General features: G+C 40.9%; 1 protein-coding gene across 4 annotated transcripts in view; it reads right to left on the bottom strand.

The window, feature by feature from the left end:
- Positions 1–2,819: 2,819 nt before the first annotated feature.
- The window catches only part of TBC1D30 (TBC1 domain family member 30), a 92,691-nt gene continuing 73,627 nt past the window's right edge, over positions 2,820–21,883 (bottom strand). For 2 of the 4 annotated variants that reach the window (XM_019543286.1, XM_019543289.1), the window contains exons 9-14: positions 17,259–17,364; positions 9,882–9,994; positions 9,027–9,166; positions 6,954–7,160; positions 6,682–6,738; positions 2,820–5,442 (exon numbers count right to left, since the gene is read on the bottom strand). In XM_019543286.1, coding sequence (XP_019398831.1) covers positions 4,661–5,442; positions 6,682–6,738; positions 6,954–7,160; positions 9,027–9,166; positions 9,882–9,994; positions 17,259–17,364 — 1,405 coding nt within the window. In that variant the 3' untranslated portion in view covers positions 2,820–4,660. The remainder of the gene's footprint in view (positions 5,443–6,681; positions 6,739–6,953; positions 7,161–9,026; positions 9,167–9,881; positions 9,995–17,258; positions 17,365–21,883) is intronic. The other 2 variants (XM_019543288.1, XM_019543290.1) reach the window with 1 other exon arrangement.

Here is a 21,883-nt window from a genome sequence, read left to right on the forward strand (position 1 = left end):
ATAGGGCTGAAGGACCACACAAATGAGGCTATGGTGCTTTCAGTTTAGAAGCCATCCTGTCCAGAGCCGTGCAGTATACTTGAGGGTGCCTCTGCTTGGCACAGGAAGTATCATATAGACTTGCTGTTTGCCTAGTCTTATTCCACTCCCAGATTTTGGTTTATTCTGTCCTCTGGGGCCACAGCCTACTCCTGCTAGAATCAACACAGGCAGTTCCATTCTCACAGCTGGACTGGGCTTCTAGTTTTTGGGAGTGTCTACACGGGACACTTTAATGCGCACTAGCCTAAGTTAATGTGTATTACATGTGCGCCCTTAATGCACATCTTACAAAAGCCGATTTAGGCTATCCGTATCTAGATTTGATACCTGCAAATATTTCAAATGCATTAATGAACATGTAGACCTATGCTATTAGAACAAGAGGAGAGTACAGAGGTTTAAGGTGTATGGTCTACTTCACTAAAGGGAGTTCAGCAACAGCGTCTGAATGGTAAGGATAGAGGAGTTGATATAAAACCCTCTGTAGCAAAAAGACAGTTTAACAGGAACTCTGAAAAAACCCAAAAAGCCCTTGTACTGACAACTATTGCTTCAGTCTTCCTTTTACCCTAGTGTGCTCATTGTACTTTTCACTCCTGTCTGTCTCAAGCTTTTGTCTGTGCAAGTAGGAAGTGGTGCCACTGAGCCACTGTCCACTTTTTCTAATGTGCAAGACCGCACCAAAACTGGCAGCAAGCCACACCGCCGCAATTCCCTCCATAAAACTATTGAGCTGGGAGACTATGCAGGAGAATATGCATTACAAGGACAAAGTCTCACCAAAGCAGAATCAGTGAGTGTAAACCAGAGATAGAAATTATAGGAGATGCAAAGCACTGTCCAAACACCGAGAGGACACAACTGACCGTGTAACTGTTCTGAGGGAAGAAAGGCAAGAGGTACTTTCTATTTAGGTGTCCAGCTGAAATATGGAGGAGTCACATGCAAGATTTCCTCAAATGATCAGGGGTCATAAAAGATGATGCAACAAGAAGCAACAAGAGAAACCTCTTCCTGGACCAGGGAGAAGAGAGAGGGATGGCAACATGTTGCATAGCAGCCAGCCAGCCATCCAATGAGGAATGCTGCTGGTGCATGGACTCCTTTCAGAATGGAGGGCATAGAGTTCAGGCCAGCATCTTGAGAGCTCAGCTGTTGCACTAACAGTCTCAGGACTGGGGGCTGCGGGGTGCTCACTGACAGCCCAACGCCACCCACAGGGGATGGTGGATTGTTGCTGTAGCCCCCAGAATCTCTTGGGGTTGCCCATCTCAACCCCCACAGCAGGGCTGTCAGTGATCAAGTGGTAGCTTCTGGCCCTGGGAGGGGAAGTGGGGAACGGGAGGGGGGAGGTCCTACAGCTGTGCTCCCCACCCCAATGTAGGGATGAAGAGCTGTCAGTGAGTGCATTGCAGCTGTTGGAGTTTTGGCGGAGTTGAACCTCTGATCCTCACTCCTTGTGTAGCTATCATTTACCACTGAACTATCATATGCAAGTGGAAAGCACCATCACCAGCAGCCAGATGTTTGAAAGAAACATTGTGATTGTGGCTGTTGTGGTTTGTATTTAGTTTAATATTATTTGAGCATGTTAGGCACGGTTGGAGCATGCCCTACTGGATTTGATCTCTCAGGACTTAGGCATAGCTATGCATACTTCTGGACCCTCAGAAAGCTTAGGCAGGCATCTAGGGAACTTTCAGGTCAAAAAAGGGAAGTGCTAGTGAATTCAGACAGCTAGACAGTCACTGAGCAGAGGTGTTTTGGGCCATAGCTTTGGATATGGACACCTGAAATCTGCTCAAGTCCTATTTTAGATACTGAAGTCCTTTATTTGGATCCAACCTTTTGTTTGGTGAAAGAAAGCATCACTATGAGGCAACCTTATGAAATATGAAAGCGTTTCATCACTACGTACAATTCCTATGTATAAAGAAGAAGGGACTTTAACTAAATTCTGGAGCTGCTCCATTTCCACAGAATTAGTATCTTACAGTTAGGTTACTTCTATGTTGGTCCTCTCTGTGGCTGCCTCTGTACAACCAGGCCCCTGCAATTGGCAGGCCTCCTGCAGATATCAAGCAGCCAGAGTTGTTCACGTGGACGCCTCCTGCCAGCACAAATCCCAGGATTCACAGAAGCATGAACCATCCCTCAAAAAACAGCCAGATTCCAGAGTTTTCTCTCTCAAAGTTTCCTACATCTAATCCCTGATCAGAAAGACATATTATGGAATTTCTCTATCTCTTATTTCTCTTTAGGACAAGCTGATACTTACATTTTATGTCATTACTCTAGGGGCCAGTCAGTAGAGTTTAGGGATACAGCTGCAAAGGTTCGTTGAGTAACTGAAGAGCTGAGGTGCTCCTGATAGCGGCTCGAGGTGGTACAGATGGAAATGAGGAATCTGGGTGTCAAGATTCGATGCAGAATATTCCATGCTGCAACAATGCTAAATGTATTCCATTATTTTGATTATTCAGTTTTTAGACAAAAAGGGGAAAAATGCAGGCACCCCCAAGCATGCTTTACCAAACACAGATTAGGTATGAATTTCTAGTATCATCTTCTCTATGAGGTGGGTGTCTATTATTCTTTCAAGACTACCATTTCTATAGAGCTGATCAACTTTTTGTTATTAAATCAAATTAATGCATGCTGAAAAGGCAAACAAACACATGCCATCTTATTATCTGGCTTCAGAACATCCGTCCTTTTATTTTTACTAGCTCACTATACAGATGTACAGTACACTGATACTGAGTAAGAGCTGGGAGTTTGATTCACAGTAATAATTTTATTTTCAAGGAAGTGTATTTAACTTAAAGAATGAAACAATTTCCTAATACAGTCCTTGGCCAGTGACCAAATTCTACATTTTTTCCCTCATATAGTCATCCTTTTTGGTAATCACTGGTGCCACTTAGCCCTGAAAAATGAGGCAGGGGCAAGCACTGATCTCCAGTTGTTTAAAATTTATAATAGACATATTTGTGTATTTGTGATACCCATACACTTACAGAAAGTACAAGAACAAGGTAAAATTATTCCCCAACAACAGGGCATGTCGTATAGCCTATATAAATTTATGGTGTACAGTAATACCTTCTAGCACATCCTCTATACATCACGGCACACGGTAATAAACAGACAATGATCCATTAAGGTTTACATTTTACAAAGAATTTAGGAAGAGAAAATGCTACCTATAGTGAGCCGATTCACTGCTGCATTACTCCAGGTGCACATGAGTGTAACAGAAGTAACAAGGTGCTGAATCAGGGCCAATGTCTAATGTGCCTGAGTTAACGTTATAAAAAGTAACCTGAATGCAACCTGAAGTTAAACTATCTCTAGTTTTTTGCAGTTAATTTTTGTCTGTATTAATATAAAGTAACCCAGTGATATCTGGCTCAAGGAATTTACAAGCTCCCAAACAAATGAACAAACAGGAAACAGAGGCATCACACTCTCAGAACTGGAGAATAAGTTGTCAAGAGCAACTGACAAAAAGGATTAGAATAGAAATAGGAATCTGGTATTTAATTTAGCCAGCGCTACTAACACTGATTTGCATATAGGCCCTCCATGTATAACAGGCCTAATTCAGTCCATTTTAGTCAACTGGATTGGATTAATTAATTTAGAAAGATATTGTGCTGCAATTAAATAAAAAATAAGATTCTAAATCACATTCGGAAATAGGCTTAAGCTCCTCAACCACATAAAACCTTTTCAAAATGTTATCCACCATCAAGTTGTTTACCATTATATTTGGTTTACCAGAAAAATACAGACTGCTAGAGTCTATAGATTCTGACTACAGATTCTGGAGTCAAGAGGTTTACCACAGTAAATGGAGAAATACATGCATGTATCTAAATCCTACCACTCTGTAACTCTGCAGGTTTTGTGTAGTAGGAAATCAGCAAACTGCAACCTCAGGAAAGAGGTGAATGCTTTTCTTGTTATCTTACCATAGCTGACTAGCTTCTGACCTAAACTTATAAGAAATAACAGCAACAGAGAAGACCAGCCACAGGAAGGGAAACAGTAAATGTCACTGAAGATAGAAGTACCAGCCAGCTGGTCCATTCAATTAGTGTTTCTGATCTCTCTCTGTGTTCAGTAGATGCCTTTGATTTCTAGGTTTGCCTGTGTTTTTGTTGCTTAATTGCGGCTCCTCTAGCTAGCTAATGGAACCACACTGATGAGATTTAAAGGGCAGCTCTGCTCACAAAATACTTTGTGGATGGGAGTTGGTACATAAGGCTGTCCTTGGGGCTCTGACATAGACATGGGCTCTCTCAGAAGTTGGGAGAAGGCAGCAGACAGCTTTTAAACACAACTTCAATTTAAAAGAGTGTACTTTACACTAGAAATCAATGTTTATTTTACCACAGAACCATTAGAATCTATTTGTGTGCCACAGTACACCTTCACTAGTCCACACAATCCAGGGGCAGAGCTTTCAAGGCAGCGTAGTCATATGTCCATTATCTGCTTTTGTCCCCATTGCTTCATTTAAATAATTGTACTATTTAGAAAGTCTTTTGGACATGTTTACAAATAGTAATACAATGTTTTTCCCCTGGAAATATAAAGTGCTGGTGATTCATCATCGTTTCTTCGTCCCACTGTTACTATTGGTGGACTTGTTAAAACTCCTGCTCATTTGTGGGAAATGTACAGTTGGGGTTCTTTCAGTCGGGCCATACAACCCTAAATTTCTGGCTGCAGTCGACTTTCGAAGAGGTTTGACACTAGGGAAAGGGCTAAAGACTTGCGATTTAGGATTGCTGGCTTGGGGAGTTTTAGCCGATGTCCCACTGTCACTGGATGAACTAGATGACTGTGACATGTTTGTTTGGCAGGACTGACTGGACACTAGCTCAGCATCAGTTTTGCTGTCAGACGCAAGTTCTAATGCCTCCAATTTTAGCTGAACTGCTAACATATTTGCATTGGTGTCCTCAGAAACTGGCTCAGCCGACTGTCCATCAGCTTGCCGAGTAGTCCTGCCATCGAGCTCACTTCTCTCTCCTTCTTCAAAATCAGAATGTTTTGGAGTCTCCTCTTTTGCACCAGGACTATTTGTTTTACAGGCTTCGCTTTGCTCTTCTATTAATCCAATGGTATCCCCATAGCCCAGCTGGCCTTTGGCTCTAGCTATGTTTTTGCGATGCACTCGGATATGAGTGCGCCAGGGAGAGTTGAGTTTTGTTTTAAGGTCTTCATGGGGAATGGGTGACATTTTGCCTGCTGCGTGGCTTGGAATGTGAATGACTGCATTCTTGGCAGATCTGTTATTTGGTTTCATCTTCTTTCCTAGAAGAAGATGGTTTATCACTGGCGAATGATTTACCTGAGAGGGGAGAAGACTGGTAACTGGCCCTTTGTCTGAAAGAAAAAGTTAAAAAAAAAAAAAAGAAGTTATGTGCTATTATAAATAAATGTTTACCCCAGTGATCCAAGATCAAAGACAGCTACTGTTCTTTGTTGTGCTGTGAAGACCTGTAGAACTGTGCCCAGTAAAAACTGAATTCCCCTTACACTATCTTCAAGCATGGCAAAAGCTTTCCTTTGCCTACTTTCTGTTGCTAATCCACTGACTACTGTTTAAGTGAGGCTCATCTACAAACTGGCCACATCGTTTCTGGAATTGCAGTGGTTAAGGTGTCAGCTCATGTGACACTGGACAATGGTGAAATGTAAATACAAAGACAATTTTGCTTTATAGTGTTTAAAATTGAACATATCCCTGCATATGGGTTTTTACCATTGATGGGTATATGCCCCACAAGTGAAAGACTAATGTTAATCTTGGCCTCAGAAATGTACCCTTCTGTTTCATCCCTCCTTCAGTAGTGAGAGGAAATTCAGTCTCTACTTAAGGTCAGTCACACAGGCCTTTCTGTAAGCAAACAATAAGAAGATACGCCAATTTATTTTTAACAGATGTCTCTCCACACTGGATGGAAACCAGGGCAAACTACCTTGTTCTGCCAGAATTCCCAATTGTTCCCAAGTGACAGAGACAGATTTATGGGACAGTTTATCTAAATCAAACTGATCATGATTAGTAAAGTCAGAAAAGGTTGGGCAATCCTTGGAAATGAACATCTTTGGCCAGTGCTTCCATTCAAACGCTGAACTATTTCAACTAAGTCCCTGCCCCTCCAATTCATATGAATCTAGTATCCGTTAAAAATGCTGAACAAACTACTGTGGGGACTAAAATATTCTATGGATAGGACTGATTTATCACCAGTAGAAGTAAAACTTCCTTGCCCTGATCCATTAATATGTTTTCACCATCACTTGTGAAGATCCATCCCTAACAGTGAAAAGGGATTCATTCCTCCATGTACTAAAGATCAAATCCAGCCTAGAAAGAAGAGTCAGCTTAGCTATGATTGATTCTTTGTGAAGACTTCAGTTCGTTTAAATGAACATACCTCCACTAAAGTCAATGGAACTATTCAATCTATAAAGTCTGTCCCTTGGTTTTAAAGGCTTATTTTTCACTTCTTAAATGCTTAGTCAAGTCCAAATGGTCAAGTCCAAGGATGCCATGGATTATAACTTGTTAGCAAAAAGAAAGCAACACACCCAAGTGCCAAAGATATCTGTAAATACCATTATTCAGCTGGTCCCCGGGACCTAATAAGATCCCAGGGTCATCATCTTCATGTCCTGATGAAAGAAAAACAAAACCATCATCTTCTTATTTACAGTTTGAGTGAAACTGGACCTGTTCATTGCTAATGTTTTGCAAGTTAGTTTATTTATTTTTTGTTCTCTCTTTGTCTATGATAATTTAAATATAAAAGGACATAATTTTCGCTTCTTTTCTGATAGTGAAGCTGGCTTTCAAAAGTATGTTGGTAAAGCATATTCTGCTCCATTACCTGCTCTGATATACACCTGATGAACCTGCTGTTGCTGCTTCTTCTTTATTCGAGAATACTGTCTCTTTAATGCATTGATGTCAGTGGTCATACGCTCCATCATCATACTGTTAAAAGCAGCATGGTATTCACTTCGACAAGAGTCTATTGCTCCTGGACTTAGCTCGGCAATGTTACTGCAGCCCAGACTCTGTTCTTCATTGTGATCTGTACATGGTGGGATAAAATGAAAATAAAAAACAAGCATCACTTCAGACATGCTTTAAGCATTAATCAAAGAAATGCTTAAGGAAATTACAAGCCAAAGTTCTGTTCTCTTATTTTAATTGTACTGTGTAATAAAAACAGGTATCATAATAAAAGTCTAAAATATTTAACATGATTGTATAATAAATACCTAAGTATTTAGTACAGCCTCCACAGTAAGACTCAAATTGGTAACCTTCTAGAATCGCTACTCAGTTTACCAAAAATAAGAAGGTACAGACCTCTTCCTGCAATAAACCTTGTAAAGCTACAACACTGATGGTATCTATCTGGAAAGGTTTAGCATTTATGAATTCTGTATCTGTACAGGGGCCTGGACTAAATGACCCTTCCACTCACCTCCAACCCTATGATTCTGACTTACTCAGTTGTGTAAAAAAAATATAGCTCAGTTAGTCACTGAAGTGGGTATTTCACATAATTAACTATTAAATAAAACTCTCAGTCGTAAAGTCATTAGAAACTGCGGTTACCAAACCATGATCTGTGATACGAATGTCACAGTCACTTGGATAGACCAGTTATTTGGTTACATGACTGGCCATCTGATGATGTGCAGCAAAAAGGGGAGGAAAAGCAGCAGCCTGAGAAGAACAAAGCAGATCAGAGCAGCAGAAGGGGCATGTGTGGGGGAAGTTAGATAAGCAGGTGGCTACAGAAAATGAGTGATCAAAGAGCCACAGAGCAACAGGAGCAGCGCGCATTATTTTCACAGCTGCTCGTGATGTACTGCTAAAATGGCATATCAGGGTTCAAGGGCTAATTTTTTTCATGTCATGTTTGCTTATATTAGGCCTTATTTGCAATAACAGTTTAACATTCTGAGTAAATATCAGCTTGAAGCAGCAGGCAGAAATTTACAGCCCTCCAAAAAAGGAGAAGAGAAAACATCAAGCAGAGAGCTCTAGCACACATATCACGGCAAAACAACAGTAAACACAATGAAATGAATCTGTTAAAAACCACTGTTATGACTGCATAACTTGTAGCTATTCTATCTGTTGACAGAGGTAAGAATCAGTCAAATATTGGTGTTACCCCTAAAAATGGTGAATTGTCCCTGACTACACAACCAAAAAAGTACAATGTAAATGACAACAAATCTTTAAAAGCAACGCATCTTTAAGATAGCTGTTTAAGAAGAATCTTCTACCAGGCATCACAAACAGCAGACTCTAAACCATGATATTTTACATATACTATTATTGGAAGTAAAAAAAAAAGGATAGGTTTCTAAAGTGCATTTAAATTTGCTGGCAAGGTTTGGATTTGTAATGCTGAGCTAAATCAGATTCAGAAGTGGAGGGATATTTGAAAATGTAAATACACTCCAAAACATCAAACTGTTGTCCATAGAATTAGACATACACAGAATACAAAGTGATAAGTAATATATACAGTGAGAAGTAAATGTTTAACTAGAATCTGCAGAATTAATTTGTGTTTTTACCACTTATAGATACCAATATCATCTAAACATATTCTAACAAAAACCAAGGTAATCGGTGTTAAGTGTATCTGTCCATAAATATTATTTTTATCTGTATTGAACAGTATTTTGGGGTTTTTCTTTTAAATGGTGGTCAGAATCTTTATCTTCCACTATCCTTTAGTTTACATACACAAGCATCCAATACAGTTTAAGAGACAATGTATTCAAGGATTGTATGCCAAGTTATGATAGTTGCACAAAGTTCTTCACCTGAAATTCACACTATGGCTTGAATAATTCCAAGGAAACTGCAAAAGATTCAAGCTTGCAAACATTTAATGCCATCATTCAAAATGAACTGATGTTGCATTTACCTTTGATTTGTTTTTGGTACTTCTGCAGCTCTGGTGCCAAGAGCCCACTGAACGGTCCAAGGCAGCCGACAGCATTGGCAATGGAATCTTCATCTTCTAGGTCATTCTCTTCATCGCTATCTCTAGTTCTGCTCAGCCTCCTGTCACACAGGAAAGCATGGAAAAGAAAGCAGTTCTGAAGCATGCAACTAACTCCTCATAACGAAATAGTTTTATCCTCTTCAGATGCAGAATGGAAGATGCCAGTGCCTGTTTTTCAGCTGTATACATGTAGTCTAAGCGCTGCTACATCAGAGGTCAGCGATGTTTTTGGATAGTGCGCCAGAAACACCTTCAATCTCAACTTGCAAGATGTTGGCGTGCCAAGGTGAACAGCAGGGGAGCTATGTGGGGCCCAATCCTTGTTGTAGCAGCGCAGCCTCTGCCTCTTCCCTGTGGCACATGTGCACTGGCTGCCAGCAATGAACAAGGCCAGGGCTCTGTAGATCCCCATGCAGCAACTTCCAGGCTCCTGGATGCCTGCCGCAGCCAGCCTGGGCTTTGGGCCCAGCACAGAGCCCAGGATGCTCACAGAAGGCTGTGGGGAGGCTACAAGCAGCTGCACTGGGATCCTCAGAGCTCTAGCCTGGCTCATTGCCAGTAGTGGGTTCACACACACCTCAAGGTGGATGGTGGGGAGGAGGCTGGGGCTGCACTGCCACAACAAACCCCTTGTGCTTCCCCTGACCTGAGGCGTACGTGCCAAGCAAAATGCTGCTGTGTGCCACGGTCTGGCACACATGCCGGGGATTGCCTACTCCTGGGCTACAGGGAATAAGGGGAATGAGAGACATTCTGGATTGATTCTAGACTTACCCTGAAACAGAAGTTGATTTTACTGTTGCAGGAAAAGGAGTAATATTGTATGTATATTTCTCCCTTAATTCTGCCAGTTGCGGGAAAGGAAACTGGGCCATGGAATAAACAGTCTATGGAAAGAGAATACATATTTTAAATCTTGTACATTTAAGCAATATCCCCATTACAAATTACATCATTGCACAGATTTTTGTAGGCTTGAAGAACTAAACATTGAACCTCCACATATACACAAAGAAAATGCAGTAGGTTTACTTTCACGATGCAATCAGTATTTCCTGTAGGAAAAACAACAAATGCTTCAATAGAGAAATACATGGTCCAGAGCAAAAGTAAACATAATGAGTAACCTGAGACGTCATGTATGCACACCTATCCATACAACTGCTTGTGCGTCTCAAAGAAATACCCGATGTGAATGGAGGATATTTTGAAAAAAACAATCCATAAAATTATTGTTTGTGGCAAGGCTGTTTACTTTCTCTAACACCAGAATGTAAAGCTTTTTCTAGGCAGACAAGGTTCTTTGGGTGAATCTGATTTCTTTTATTTAACTAACTTCAAGCTTTTTGTGTAAAACCACTTCACGCCAGCACCTGACAAATATCCAAAGTACTAATTTATATGAGAATTACTGAATTCATAGCAGTGGAGAGTTGAAGGGCAGTGGAGAAGAGAAAGGAGAAATCAAACAAAATCGTTTGCGGGCTATACACTCTGCAAGAGCTATCTGGCCCAGGTCTATAGCACCTCTGGGCCACACCCTACTGCAGACGTAATGTAGCTACACTGAAACCATGCTGACCATGCACCAATAAGCTTGCTACCGCAGGTGTGCTTATTGGCACATGACCAGTTCCACTCCAAGACAATTCCCTGCTCCAGGGAATAGTGGGACAAGAATGGAAAGCACAGCCCATAGGCAGGGTAACCTATGCCCTGAGTGTTTCTGCATTAAAAACATTTATCACATAACCACAAACTTTTAAGGAAAGTGTAACAGATAAATACAACAAACTATAAAATAGATCTATAATTTTTAACCCTAGGAGAACAACAAAAGATTTGAAAACAAAACTTATACAGGTTGCCCACGGTAGACATTTCATTTGTAAAGAAAACTCTGCCCATTACTTGCAGAGAAAAGAACTGAAAAGCTGAACAACCATATAGTTCAAGGCTCATCTTTTTTTGTATTTTCTCCGTGTGCCTCAGTGACCCAAGCATCTAAATTTCTAGGGGTGAAATTCTCTCCCTACTGAAGTTGGTAACAACATAAGTCAACATTTTGCTACATGTACCTTTAAAAGATTCTACCTTTAGGAAGCCATTATCAGGTTTTCTGTAGCCTTCCAGTACTTCCCTGAGTACCCAACAAAGCACTGACTCCATCCCAAATACTATGGGGGTAGACTCCCTGCTGTTGTAAACTGTCACAGGCCTACTGATGTCAATGGTGTTATGACTGTGAGGATCTGTCTTCAACGAGGAAACCCCAGCCCTCCGTTATCACAGAAACTACAGCCAGACAGGAAGGTCTTTGGCAGAGAATATTTATATGCATCCAGTCATCTTACCAATGGGACAAAACACTTCTCAAAATTGTCAACAACGGTACACTGAAGTTGAGCCTGGTAGTTCTAGAAGACAGTGTAGATTTGCATTTTACACTAACTAAATCAGAGCAGTATCCAGGTAGGGGCTGAAAGAACACAGATTTTTGAACAACCTAAAAATAATTCCACCTTCAAAGGCAAATGCTTTTTAAGGTTGACAACAGAAGATGCTTGTATGGTGGACTGACTAAAAATTAGAAGTAATCTTTGAGGTAACTGATCCTGCTGGATGCTGAACAAGATGCTGAACATTTTCTACTTAAAGATTTATTGATAGTGATTTGATTGGCATGGAAAGAGAGTACTATATACAACTGAAACCTAAGTTATCTAACAGGCTAGAAGTATCCTACACATCATCAGCTTAATAAAAATATTACTACAATTAAAATAATCCAGTCAGCACTCTTGTTTTTAGACAAAAGTAATCCCCTTCAGTGTGTGAAATCCAATCATGGCAACATTTAACACCTGAAATGAAAGGGACACATAATAGTGAAATAGACTCGATTGATTTTTTTTTTTTTAGCTCAAGCAGAGATAAAACTGGTAAGTGTATACTGATAAATCATTTTCTCATTAACAGTATTTGTGACACAGATGCTTTTTCGCATCAACATGTTATCTTTACTACAGTGCTACTGCTCATCTGTAATCACTGAATATAGCAGCATATGGTTTGTTTGTTTGTTTGTTTGTTTAATGTTGTATAATTGTTCAAGACTTCCATGTCATTGAGACACTCCATCAGAAATCAGTGCCAAAGATAAAAAAATTCTGAATGAAAGACCAAGTGTTTTTAAAAGTGCAACTTTTACCCTGGTGAAACTAAATGGTTTCTCAAGTCCAAGAACTTTGAAACTTCTTATTAGTTGTGACTAGAAACTTTAGTTTGCGTGTTTTTCCTGTGGTATAGTCTGTGACATTCTGATTTAAAGGCAAAATGGTCTCAATTAGGATAAAAGGAAATCAACATAGTTTCTAAATAGTCTGTTCATAAGCAAAGTTTGGTCTAGGTTTAATGCACTAAAAATTATCATAAAAATGGATTAAATATTGAGTCTTTCTTGACAGAAGAGAAAAATTCATGGTCAGATGCAGTGATGCAAGCAATTAGAAGCAGAAGAAACATTCATGGCTGAATTAGCCAAAGGGCTGTTACACAGATGGAAGTTTTTTGCATTAAGAATTTTTATATCTTGAGGTATGTGCATGGCCCCAAGGTTAGAAGCATTTCCCAAAAATCTCACCGCATGAAACAAAGTTTTTCCACTAGATGAAACTATACACAACTTCTACAACTATGAAAGGGAAATGTTATTTGAGCTCCACTGATACTTCTCTAGTCTATCAGCCTAAGAAATGTTATGATCAATATGTTGATCTGTTTCTATTTGATCACCTTTATACCTTCCTGCTTTTTTGTGACATTGTTCAATCCCCTTTACCCTAGAGAAAGAAATTTAGGCATGTCTGGAATCCATTTATACTCTGTTTGTCAATAGCCTTCCTGGGTAACTTATTCCATATGCTTGTTACCTACTACAGGAAACAGTTATGTTTGACTTCGCCATTCACTTGTTTCCAAAGTTTTAGATACCACTTGTAACTTTCACACACATTGTGGTCTTTCCCAGATTCTGAGAAACTTTTTCATTCAGCATTTATATTCAGTTATTCAGAGTGAGCACTTAATTACATTTTAGCTTAATTACTCATACTTTTAGGGCCATGGAACTTCAATTTTTCATCTGCTGGTCAAGAGACATATAGCACAACCTTCCATTTACTGTGATGGAGCTGACAAGTTACACCACCTAGAGGTGGACCTTTCTTAAAGCCTCCAAATCCTTCAGAATCTGGGTGTATTGTTTGTAGTTATGATGGTGACACTTCTGGATTGTGTTAATAGCCTTGCATCATGTCATAACACCTCATTTATGACCTGTTTATAAAATCTTGGGCAATGCAGTGATTATGGGTGAAAGTAAAAATCTCTCTCTAATCCACTTTTATAGGGCTTCACCAACTCTGTGTACATACTACATAAAAAATAAGTTGCAAAAGTCTCCGCACTGTCAGGAAAGCACCATGGAGAGGGGGAGTACATGGAAAAAAACAGCAATTTTGCAAATAAGCTTACTGGTAGCACACACAGTACCACCTGCCCCATTGGTTGATGGCTTTCCTTCCCCGCCCCCCCTTTTTTTTTTTTTTTTTTTTAATTTAGCCTGTTGCATCCTTCCAGTGTGCCCACGTCCCCCCACATCTTAGTGTCATGGAAATACGGGAGTTGTTATAGATCCAAATAATATACACACCCGCTCCTTTTTTTTTTTTTTTTTTTTTTTAATTAAAAAGGAGTGAAACTATCCAAAGAGAAAGCTAATAGGGAGAGCCTCAAAATTAAGACAATGGCAGCGTGTGTGCACGTGCATGAGAGAAACAGAATTATTGAAAGAGTATACACAGAACTTGTATATAGGAACAGGTCGGAGGGAGAGGGAATAGAGGTCAAAGAAATATACCGTCTTCACTGAACAGTGAAACAGCCAAATGGCTTATAGTCAAAACTTCAATGTTCAGCAAATATTCACCACTACATTTCTGATTTGGAAATATATAAATTATGAGTAAAATGGACTATAACCCCTTCGTTATCAGTTCTGGGCGACTCCTCTGAAGAAGCTGAAAACAATATGAAATATACCTATTAAACTGGGTGTGACAGTAGGGATGGTATACATCCGTTAAGTACCCCGGGGACCCCCAGTCAACCCCAAATGGGCTGAGCAGAAACAGAACTTACTTTTAGAGCAGGGAGAGCCGGACTGTGGCAATTTAAGGAAGAATTTCTTTACTAAGGAAGAATTTCTTTACTATCCAAGCCCCCAAGGTCTGGAACAGCCTGCCATTGGAGGTGGTTCAAGCACCTACAGTGAACACCTTCAAGAGCAAATTGGATGCTTATCTTGCTGAGATCCTATGACCCCAGCTGACTTCCTGCCCTTTGGGCGGGGGGCTGGACTCCATCTTCCGAGGTCCGTTCCAGCCCTGTCTATGAAATCTATGAAACGTGTGATGCCGCCACCATGATTTAACAGCTTCCTGTCAATCAAGCTAGGCAGCGCCCAGCTGATGATGTCAGCTGCTGGTGCTGCTGCAGGAAATGTAAAAGGCACTCAGAGTGTCAGCACGGGAGGAGAGAGAACTGCCTCCGGGCCATCAGAGGCTGGGGCAGAAGTGTTCTTGGTGTACCATGGCAGCAGGGTGCTAGGGCCCCTACGGACACACCAGTACAGGGCAAGGAGGCCCCAACAGGCTGAGGCCAGAGCAATGGGTCCAGCCTGGCCTGGGGGGGGCAGCTCCCATAAGGTGTGAAGAGGATGACATAACTCAAATCAGGGCACTTGTCTTAATTTTTAGTTCTTCCAGAACACAGGCTTTTGCATTTGTTTGTTTTTTCATAACATTAGCTTTGATTTAGAGAGGCCCCCAAGGCCAGGGCCTCAGTGGCCCTTTACCTAAAGCCTGCCTGGGTGAGCAGGGCCTAGAGATCAGGAACCAGGCTGACAGCCATGAGAGGGCCAGAGAAACTGTATCTGACCCAGCCAACCATTCACAAAAGAAGTGGAAGTTAGAACACTGGGCAACAAATGCCGGGACTGGATGTAGCCAAAGCTATGGCATACAACCAAATGCCTCAACACCTATGGCTGGCATGTGGCTGGGGTGTAGGGGAGGCAAAGCCCCATCATCAACCGCATCCAGACTGTGAGTAGCCGTAGCAGGGAAATTCATCATCTCATCACTGAACCCCTCCTTAGAGTTCTATTAACACCAAGTCATGGCAGGAGAATTGAGGGAGAAGACCCTACTTTAGCTACTCTCCAGAGCGGTAGTCGAAGAAGTGAAGGTGTTACAGTAGATCTTCTCGCTATTTGATTTTTTTTTTCAATATTGTTTCCATTTGCACAGAAAATAGTTCATGTTTTAAGACATAAGATTGCTACATTGTAGTGACACAGAACAATTAAGCAGACCCTTCTGCTCCAGGAGGGAAAAGCATTAGAGATGGTGAACTCCTATATTAGCTAACACATTATGTAATAATCTTAGTGGTTAGTCTCAGCACTGCACAGCAAGTATGTACTTTGCATTAAGCATCTCCTATTTTTGGCTTAGGTGAGAAGAAATTTCTAATCAAAACAAGTTAAATATAAAAAAGGATAATTTCATTAATAGCTTACAATGATTAAAAGAGCTTTCTTTCCCTTTAGTTACCAGTGGTTTGTCTTCCATGATACACACTAGGAAGAAAAACCTTGTGCCTGAGTCTTTAGCTCACTGCAACTTCACCAACTTTATTTTGTATAACAAGGGCCACATTGTGATTTTGTATTGCACATCAAGCAAGGCACTGAAATGTAATGAATACAAAGAAGGCAACAGCTTGCACTGACATTTATCACTTCCTCCTCAACATTTAACTTGCCTTTTGAAGCATTGTAACACAGATTTAAAAACATGTGGGGGTAAATCCCATACAAAGGAACAATTAAAACAAAATTAAGCCAAATTATTCACATCTTCCACTCCTAATACTCTTTCACAAAGCAAAAAGAAGCAATTTCTGTTAAATTATCTTTTTTCCCCTCAACTTTACCACAATGCTTTGCCCAACTTCAGAAAAGAATTCTCCTGTGTAGCCAAGAAAAGCTTTCAAAACAAGTATGTTAGTTAAGAGAATGACAAAAGCCTTCTCCAGGCTTACTATTTTGAGAAAGTCCAAATTGACATTCTAAAGATCAGAACTCTTGAGTCAGATCCCACCTCACCCTCTAGTATTACAAGTGAATTATTCACTCCAATAATTGCACCCAGTTAGTTAGTAGATGCTAATCTGGTCAATGGGAGCTTTGTTACAGAGTCAGTGCAATCTGTTCTAATTTGCAGCTCACAATAGAAAGTATAATGCAATCACTTTATAGTGGCACAAGGATTTTTTGAGCTGATCATATCACCCACAACGTCAAAAGGATACATTCTAATGGATATGTAACAGAAAGAGATGGAAATAAGATTAAGATTAGAATGCACAAAACTTAATCACACCAACTATAACACTCAAACATTAAGTTGTTGACAGTGCATCCACTTATACAAAACTGGGTTAGCACCTTCGGAAATGGAGCCTGCGGCTGCGTCAATGAATTTCTGGACAGTGCTAGGGACAGCCGCTGTGAACACATGCCCTGCCCACTCACTTCTGTTTTGTATGAGCCACATGCTGCAAATCTGTCATGTAAGGCTTTTTTGGCATGCAGCTAGGATGCACGCAGTGTTCTGTTTCTCAGTTGCCACTGTGTTCATGAGAATGACAGTTATATGACATTTTTTTCAGTACATAGTAGTCATGGTACAGGAACAAGTGAATGGATCAAGTTTTTATAGCAGTGCTCCCAGACAATCCCTGAGACAAGGTAGAGCTGTCCCAACAGTTTTCTACATGTAGCTTATAATAGATTAAATTTTTTTTTAAAAAATAGGATTTTTTTTTTACTTTAGCCATAAACGAAGGAGTTGCCTCACTGATATTTAAGTGTAACAGAAGGATATTGGTTTTTGTCCTTGGAAGCATTCAAGATTCCACAGTATTTGACCAAAAATCTTACTATTTAGATGCAGGAAATTGACAACTGTTTAAAGAAGAGAAACATACTAATAATCGTTATATTATTAATCACTTCGTACTAACCTGCATAAGTTCATTGCTGTCAATCAGACTGTCTTCCAACATCTCCTGGGTTAGTTTGCCCATGGTACTGTAGAATTCATCTGCAGTTTCACAACATTCAATTTGCCTATAATCACAACATAATTTTTTGATATATAAACTAACTGCATATTTTTTAAAAATCAGCTGTATTTTCTGCAGGGTAAGTATATAGCATGGCCCCTCTATGACTGGCTGCATCCCCATTATGAAATCCAAATGGAATGGTCACCAGCACCAAGTGTTGGGGAAAAACAGGAGATTACTTTACTAAAATTCAGACTGAAGGTAGCATGAAGTAGGAAAAAGTAACCTACAGTGCAGTAATTGAAACCACACTGGTGTTGTGCATGGTATAAGAATCTGAGTACAACAAGGATTACGTTTTTAATTTAAAAATTCCAATGAATATAATTACAATCTGTTGACAATCAGCTTTCTATTTAATGTTTTTAAAATGATGACTTACAATACCTACTCGGCTTTTATCATCTCTCTGATTTTGTTTCACTTCACTTTCTGATCCGTGCTAGTGGTGTACATTTTTCCTGTGTCATTTTTCATTTCTACTGTTTGCTCCTCTCACCTTCATACCTTAACCCCTCTCTTGTCCTCTCTGTGTTCTGAACCTTCACAGGCTTTGAAAGAAAGCCTGTGTTCAGTTCTCTGCTACCTTCTATAGATTTAAATCTGTTTGCTTCTTCCAGCAACACTTCATTTATTCTTCTCTTTTCTAGTATATTTACTCACTCCCCCACACGCAGTCACACACAGGTCCTCCTCACTCTGCTCTTTTTCTATGAGAACCAGTGACCCCTGGGTCATAATAAGAAAGTGGACCAACAGCAACTCTCCATCCCATCTTCTCCCCAAGGGCGTGCAAGCCTTAAATTGTCAGAAATGGAGTATTAAGTGAAGCAGCAGAATTTCTCTAGAATCCTTTAGAAAAGAAAAAGCAGCTCCTCCAACAATTCAAAGAAAGGAGCAGAGACTTCTCAGCTCTCTCAACACACCTCTTCTGCCTTCTGGTTCACATGCAGTAGACGGCACAGACTAACTGAACAGACCTTTGCAGTTTAGGAGTCAACTACCCCATCACACAACTGTCATTTTGCTTGGTATGGCAGTCTGGACCCAAAGCAAATATTTTAGTAGAATTAGAAAAAATTAATAAAGTACTGCTCAGTGCAGACCACAGGAAAAATGTCTCAATGTATGTTGCACTATTTTCTTACTATATCTCCCAGTTGCCCTTACTGCTAGAGACAGGATCCTCTTCTGTTTTTAAATGAATTCCAGGGAACATAAAATTCCCTTACAGAAAATGAAATTGCCAGTTAGTGGAGACATTGGGTAGGAATATGCATACTATTGGCTCTTCTCTTTGGGCATGCACCAGGTCAAAAGTCCACAGATCCCCTCTTCCTAGACAGAGAAAATGAGAAACGTGTTCCTGCCCTCTTAGCCAGGAAGCTGCTGGTAAGACTGTATTTCTTAATTTCCACAGAGTAAGATGGCTGGGAAGAAACAGGAGTTTAAACTACTTTTAAAAATCAAAACCATTAGTACTGCGTTGAATTCAATGCAGTTAAGACCCTGCTGCCAAATCTCTGAAAGGATGTCAACTTTATAATGCTTTATATAAATGTAAGAGGAAAAACCAAACTGCTACTTTGTATGGAATGTGCCCAAGAGGGGAACAACAGCCTAGTGGAATGTACTGTTAAAGCTCGTGAAGCAGAGTTTGATTAACAGATGCACTAACATGATCAAATAGGAAAAGCTTTTGAACATGCCATGTACTTCTTCAGAAGTCCATGAAAGAAGAATAATGAATATTGTTCCCTCTGTTTTTTCTGAAATAGCATTTGATCAGTCTTCAGATAACCACTTAGGTATAATAAAACAAAGACAGAACTATGGTGATAAATCACTATCTATCTACAAGAGACAATAAAAGACAGTAAGAGGCTCTCCAAGACAATAAAAAGTCCTTTTTTTGATATGTGGGGAGCTGAAAGAAAAGCAAGGGTGACATTGGATCCCTGCTAAACCATATGGGAAAACTGACAACTGACGCCCAGGAAAAAGCCAACCTGCTTAATGGGTATTTTGCATTGGTTTTTCACCAGCCCCAAGGGACAACCCTGCTTAATATGGTATGGGACAGCCAGGGTGATGGAGGATTGTTACCCTTCATCAATGTAAACCATATGAAGGAACACCTTGAGAGGCTGGACACCTTCAAGTCAGCTGACACAGAACGTTTTACACCCCAGGGTACTCAGGAAGCTGGCAGGCGTCATAGCTTAGCCCCTGGCACAGATCTTCAAGCACCTGTGGCACTCAGGTGAAATGCCTGATGATTGGAAGAAGGTCAATGTGGTGCCTATCTTCAAGAAAGGGAGGAAAGTAGATCTGGGAAACTACAGGCCTATCAGCCTGACCTCTATCCCGGGGAAGATTTTGGAAAAAATTATCAAAGAGACCATTCTTGACAAACTGGCTGATGGCAACATCCTGAGGGATAGCCAGCATGGGTTTGTTACGGGTAGGTCTTGCCTGACCAATCTCATCTCTTTCTATGACAGGGTGACATATCACCTGGACAAGGGAGAAGAGATTGATGTCATATATCTTGACTTCAAAAAAGACTTCAATCTGGTGTCCCATGACCATCTCATGGAAAAATTGGCCAACTGTGGCCTCAGCTATGTCACAGTCCAATGGCTGGGGAACTGGCTCCGAGGTCAGACCCAGAGAGTGGTAGTTGATGTAATAAATCATCATGGTACACCATGACCAGTGGTTCCATCCTTGGGCCTATACTCTTTAACATCTTTGTTAAATGATGTGGACATTGGAATAGGGAGTGGACTGGCCAAGTTCGCCAATGACACCAAACTTTGGGGTAAAGCAACCACACCTGAGGACAGGATGGTGATCCAAGCTGACCTAGACAGGCTCAGAAAGTGGGCAGACGAAAACCTGATGGCGTTCAACACCGAAAAATGCAAGTACTCCACCTGGGGGGGAAAAAACCCCACAGCACGTTTATAGACTCAGCAGTGCTACACTTGCTAGCACCACGGCCGAAAGGGATTTGAGGGTCATAATTGACCACAAGATGAATATTAGCCACCAAAGCAATGTTGCAGCTTGTAAAGCAAGCAAAACTTTGGCTTGCATTCATAGATACTTATCAAGCAAATCCCAGGATGTCAACTTCCCACTGTACTTGGCCTTGATGAGGCCACAGCTGGAGTACTGTGTCCAGTTTTGGGCTCCACAATTCAAAAAGGATGTGGAGAAGCTTGAGAGAGTCCAGAGGAGAGCCACACACATGGTCAGAATGCAGGAGAACAGGCCTTACAATGACAGGCTGCGAGCCATGGGACTTTTCAGCCTGGAAAAGCACAGGCTCATGGGGGACCTGGTGGCTGCCTATAAATATATAAGGGGTGTGCATCAGGATCTGGAGAAATGCCTGTTCGCCAGAGCACCCTAACAGATGACAAGGTCAAAAGGTACAAGCTCCTCCAAGACTATTTTAGGCTGGACATAAAGAAAAACTTCTTTACTGTCCAAGCCCCCAAAGTCTGGAACAACCTGCCTCTAGAGGTGATGCAAGCACCTACTCTGGACTCCTTTAAGAGACATTTAGATGTTTAGCTTCCTGGGATCCTTTGATCCCATCTGACTTCCTGCCCCTGGGGCAGGAGGCTGGACTCAGTGATCTTCTGAGGTCCCTTCTAGCCCTGATGTCTATGAAATCTATGAAGATCAAGAACAAGTTATGAGATCTATATGTATCAATTAAGAATAAAAACAGTTTCTTTGCTCTCATATAGCATCTTCCATTTAAAGACCTTGACAAATTGGAAGATTAAACCAAAAGAAATCTCAAGAGGTTCAGTAAGGACAAGTCCAAAGTCCTGCACTTAGGACAGAACAATCCCATGCACTGGTACAATTTGGGAACCGACTGATTAGGCAGCAACTCTACAGAAAAGGACCTGGGGGTTACAGTGGACAATAAGCTGAATATGAGCCAACAGTGTGCCATTGTTGCAAAGAAGGCTAACAGCATGACATTACTAGGAGCATTGCCAGCAGATAGAGGGAAGTGATTCCTTTTATTCAGCACTGGTGAGACTGAATGCATCTGGAGTACTGTGTCCAGTTTTGGGCCCCCCACTACAGAAAGAATATGGACAAATTGGAGATAGTACAGCAGAGGGCAACAAAAATGGGGGGGGGGGCACATGAGAGCTGAGGAGAGGCTAAGGGAACTGGTTTTACTTAGTCTGGGGAAGAGAAGACTGAGGGGGGATTTAATAGCAGCCTTCAACTACAGGGTGGTTCCAAAGAGGATGGACCTGGACTGTTCTCAGTGGTGGCAGATGACAGAACAAAGAGCAATGGTCTCAAGTTGCAGCAAGGGAAGTTTAGGTTGGATATTAGGAAAATCACTCTCACTAGGAGGGTAGTAAAACACTGGGACAGGTTACCTTGAGAAGTTATGGAATCTCCATCCTTGAAGGTTTTTAAGACCTGGCTAGACAAAGCCTTGACTGGGATGATCTAGTTGGGGCTGGTCCTGCTTT

The sequence above is a fragment of the Crocodylus porosus genome, unplaced genomic scaffold, assembly GCF_001723895.1.
Source record: "Crocodylus porosus isolate Cpor-Errol unplaced genomic scaffold, CroPor_comp1, whole genome shotgun sequence".
NCBI lineage: Eukaryota > Metazoa > Chordata > Crocodylia > Crocodylidae > Crocodylus > Crocodylus porosus.